Source organism: Solea senegalensis, linkage group LG1, assembly GCF_019176455.1.
Source record: "Solea senegalensis isolate Sse05_10M linkage group LG1, IFAPA_SoseM_1, whole genome shotgun sequence".
In the NCBI taxonomy this organism is placed as follows: Eukaryota; Metazoa; Chordata; class Actinopteri; order Pleuronectiformes; family Soleidae; genus Solea; species Solea senegalensis.
This window is the reverse complement of record NC_058021.1, coordinates 1898974-1903303: the sequence shown is the minus strand read 5'-3', so window position 1 is coordinate 1903303 and position 4330 is coordinate 1898974. Positions and strand designations below refer to the sequence as shown.

Sequence of the window (4330 nt, the reverse complement as noted above, 5' to 3'; positions counted from 1 at the left end):
CGCAGTGGCTGCCTTTAACCAGGGAAGACAGTGTGACATACATTTGCCCTATGGTGATTGTAAGAAAGCAAAAAAAGAGACATGGACACCCTCCATCCAGGAGGGCTGTGAGTAAGTAACCACACCGCCTCTGCCAGTGACATATCTGCAGACAGAGCTGAAGCCACGGCCCCCTCGGCCACTTCCGACGCCGACCTCCTCCCCTGCTGCTGCTGCTCTCTGTGACACCGGACAGATCCGGTGAGGAGCACAGCTGACCCAGAACACCTCTCTCTCTTCCCGCCTGGGTCTGCTTAGTCAGACGTCACTCGGGGTCCGTGCCCGCTGGGCCACACTGGCAGGCACGCAGCCACAGCACACCAGCCACAGTGCCTTCTGGATCTCCTGGTTTCTGAAGGCGTAGATGACCGGGTTGATGACGGAGTTGTAGGTGGCAGGTACCAGCGTGGCGTAGGTGTAGAGTGGAGGGTAAGTGTAGTCGGCGATCAGGGAGTAGACAGTGAATGGCATCCAGCAGGCGGCAAAGGTGCCCAAGATGATGGCCAGCGTGGACACGCCCTTCCGCGTTGTGACGTAGTGGGGCGTGGCGGCCAGGAAGTGGTGCTGCAGGGCGATCTGATGAGCATGGCGCATCACGATCTTGCAGATCTGGACGTAGAGTTGCAGCATGAGACCAAAAAGCAGCAGGAAGGAGACGGACAGCACGGCGATGTTGTTCTTAGTCAGTGGTCGCACCACGCTGCACGTGGCCTCCTCTGCCAGGCAGTTGACCCCCGTGACTGGCAGCAGACCCAGACACAGAGAGAGGCCCCACAGCAGCACCAGCATGGTGTAGGTGAAGGCCGCAGTCCGCTCCGAGTTGTAGGTCAGGGCGTAATACAGCGACAGGTAGCGATCAATGGTGATGGCCAGCAGGCTGAAGACAGAGGCGGAGAAGGAGGCCACCACCAGGCCCACGGTCAGCAGCTGGGCCGAGTCAGAGCGGAGCAAATAGGCACAGGTGAAGTGAAGCACCAAGCCCAGGCCGGCCAGCAGGTCGGCCAGTGCCAGGCTGCCGATCAGCAGGAACATGGGGGCTCTGAGCGCCGGGTTCTGCCAGATCACCAGCACCACCAGGGCGTTCTCACAGGCTATCAGAGTCCCAGATGAACACAGCACTATGTCCCAGGGGTTGACGAGCAGCGGCAGCTGGCTGGGTTGGAGGGAGTTGTCCGACGGAAACGTCCCCAGACCGGTGCTGTTGTCCAACGGTCCCCCGCCTCCGCTGGCCCACGCTGTGGGGTCAGGGCTCAGCCAGTTGGGGGTGACCGGAGGTTCTTCACTCATTGTGCCCCCCGTCTGAAATCAAACACAAACACACACACTGTAGTTGCTGGCTAATGGTAAATGTTTGAACAACACAAGTAGAAATACAGGATCTCAAATAAATCTCTTTCTGGGTAATTTTATTTTTGACCTTATTAGCTATAAGCTATCCCTTTAGCTTGTGGGGACACAGGAGCTGCCGATTCACTGGGTAAGCTTGTGTTGTTTAAGTAAATCCAACAAGAGGTTTTAGTCTCTGGCACATTTGAACTTACAGGTGGAGCCGACATGTACCAACAGAGCTAAAAAGAATATAGACTTTGTTGTTGGGTGAGAGAGAGAGTGGTTTAAAATCTCCTGTTTCCAACCAGAAAAAGCACTTTTCCACTACACAGTTCCAGCATGGCTCGACTCTACACGGTTCGGTGCGATTTCTCATTTTTTTTATAGGACGTTATGCCGCTTTTCCACCACGTGGTCCCGGCACAACTCGACTCGCTTTGGCACAGCACTTTTTTTTTACGTAGTGATCGTACCTGGTACCTGTTAAGGGTCAGAGATATGTTATGTCGTCACGAGCGCGACGTCCAACACAAACCAAACGGTAGATCAGTTAAAAAGACCTAAAACATCCTTAAAACTTGCATCTCCGACATTTAGCAAAGGAAACGTCTAAAATCTCAATATTTAACAAAGGAATCTGGTGTATGCCGAAGCATGGCAGGACCATGTAGTGGAAAAGCGACATCAGTATCGGCTTAGCTCACTTGGAACCTTGTCAAAGCAGGTACTTAAAAAGCACCAGGTACTATCACTATTGGAAAAGCACAAATGCGCCTTGTCGAGTCGAGCCGTGCTGGAACAGCGTAGTGGAAAAGCACCACAATGTGACCTTAAGCAGACATAGATTTTATTAAGTAAGTGAGGAAACCTGTTTTTCCTCATGTGTCTGCTGCCAAACATTTTTTTCAGTTTCCTGGGACAGTGAGAGACCATGTCCCAGGCTGTACTATACAACCCATCTTTAATTCAATTCAACTAATCTTTATTTATCAGGGACAACGCAGTGAGACATGGTGGACACAACGTGCAACTGATGTACTGCACATATAGAGTGTATATATATGTATATATGTATATATATATATATATATATATATATATATATATATATATATATATATATGTATATATATCGTTTGTAACTCCTGTTCCTGGCTGGGCTTTTCAGAAATCAAAAGACATTAATATAATATATACTACTATATATATCTACTGCACCTAATACAGAGTAAAAATGCACACACACACACGCGCGCGGCGTCCTCTTCCGCTTCTATGCCCCACCTCTGTCTGTGCACGCCACTGGATTTGTGCTGCTTTTATACAATCGCCTGTTATTCATTCAACACAACACCATACTGGACACGGCCAAGGTGATATTCTCACCAGTGTGTGTGTGTGTGCGAGTGTGTGTGTGTGAGGCCTGTGGAGGCAAATTATGCAAGAACACACACACACACTGTTGGAACAATTTGAACACAACAAAACTGAACAATCACATTTAAAATGTTAAGCTGCGGGGCTGTTAACATGATTTGTTTTCTATTATTATAATAATAATAATAATATTATTATGATAAGAACATACTGGGCCTGCATTATAACCAACAGAGGTTAGACCACACGTGAAGACCTATTTATTTATTAATGCATGGACGAGGAGGAGGAGGAGGAGGAGGGAAAAGCACGAGGAGATAATTAAAAAGCAAAGCATTCATAAACCTCCACATGCAGCGGGCACCGGCAACAATTCACGCAGCTGTCTGTCACCGCAAACACCGCACACACACATGCTGTACCTTTACATGAGAAAACACAGTGAGGCTGCTCCACGTCAGCGAGAGGACACTGGAGAGGAGGAAAAAATGAAGGATGCTCAGACATGATCCCGGTCCTACCTTGACTCTGTGAGGTGAGACTTCCCGTCTAGATGGAGGAGCAGCCGCCTTGTGTCTCCATGACACTGGTGAGGGACAGAGACAGCAGCAGCAGCAGCAGCTCGAGGGAGGAAGGAGGAGAAGGACGGCAGGAAGGAGGGAAGGAGGGAAAGAGGGATGCTGGTGTTTCTTCTGCCTGAGAGAAAGAGAGATGGATGCTGGAGAAGGAAGAAGAAGAAGGAAACGAAGGGAGCGTGGCGCGGTTCTGTCGTGGACTGCGGCTGTGCAGAGAGCAGCGGTGTGGTGGGGGGTGAGGATGATGAGGATGGTGGTGATGATGAAGAGTGAGACAGATTCACTGGACTCACTGGACTCACAGGCAGGTGTGTGTCAGATGACGATGATGATGATTGTTTATCATTTATACGTGAGACACAGACAAACGTGTTGCATCACTCAACCCAAAAAGGAAGTTTATTACATTTTATTGTCTTGTGGGTCACGTGATGAGGATTTTAAAAAAACAACATCACAGTTCAAACAATATTTAAGTACATAACAAAAGTCACAAAATCATCTACATGTACAGTTTTGAACAATGAACCAAAAGAAATCATCATCATTTATGTATTTATTTATTTAATAATAAAAAAAATCCTGTCATACCATGGTTCTCAAACTGTGGCACATGTACCACCAGTTGTACGCAAGCGTGCCCTGGTGGTACTTGGAGGAAAAAAGTAGAAATCCTGTTCTACTGGATAATACCAGCTTATGAAACCATTTTTTAAAATCCTTTAATTACGGCAATTAGGCAACAGTTTGCTATTGGAAAAATTAAGTTGCACGTCAAAGCCAATGTGTGGTTATTACGGTAATTTCACTCGCGCTGTTGCAGGAAGTCGACGATTGTGCGTCTTTGTCACCAGAGAGGGGAGAGTTGGAAAAACACCTGTACATAAGTTTCCATTTTGTTGGCCTGTAAATATGTTTTATACTCTTCTAATTTCAAATTGAACACACAAAGTACGGTGTTCATGTACAACTCCAGTGTTTTTGTGGGTATGAAAGATGAATAATAGAAA

General features: G+C 47.6%; 1 protein-coding gene across 1 annotated transcript; it reads right to left on the bottom strand.

Annotated features, from left to right (window-relative positions):
• On the bottom strand, positions 1-3552 carry gpr12 (G protein-coupled receptor 12). Its single transcript, XM_044030925.1, has 2 exons — positions 3267-3552; positions 1-1338 (listed from the first exon to the last, which is right to left on the bottom strand). Exon 2 carries the CDS (start codon positions 1324-1326, stop codon positions 298-300), a length of 1029 nt encoding a protein of 342 aa, XP_043886860.1. The 5' UTR covers positions 1327-1338; positions 3267-3552; the 3' UTR covers positions 1-297.
• Positions 3553-4330: the final 778 nt, after the last annotated feature.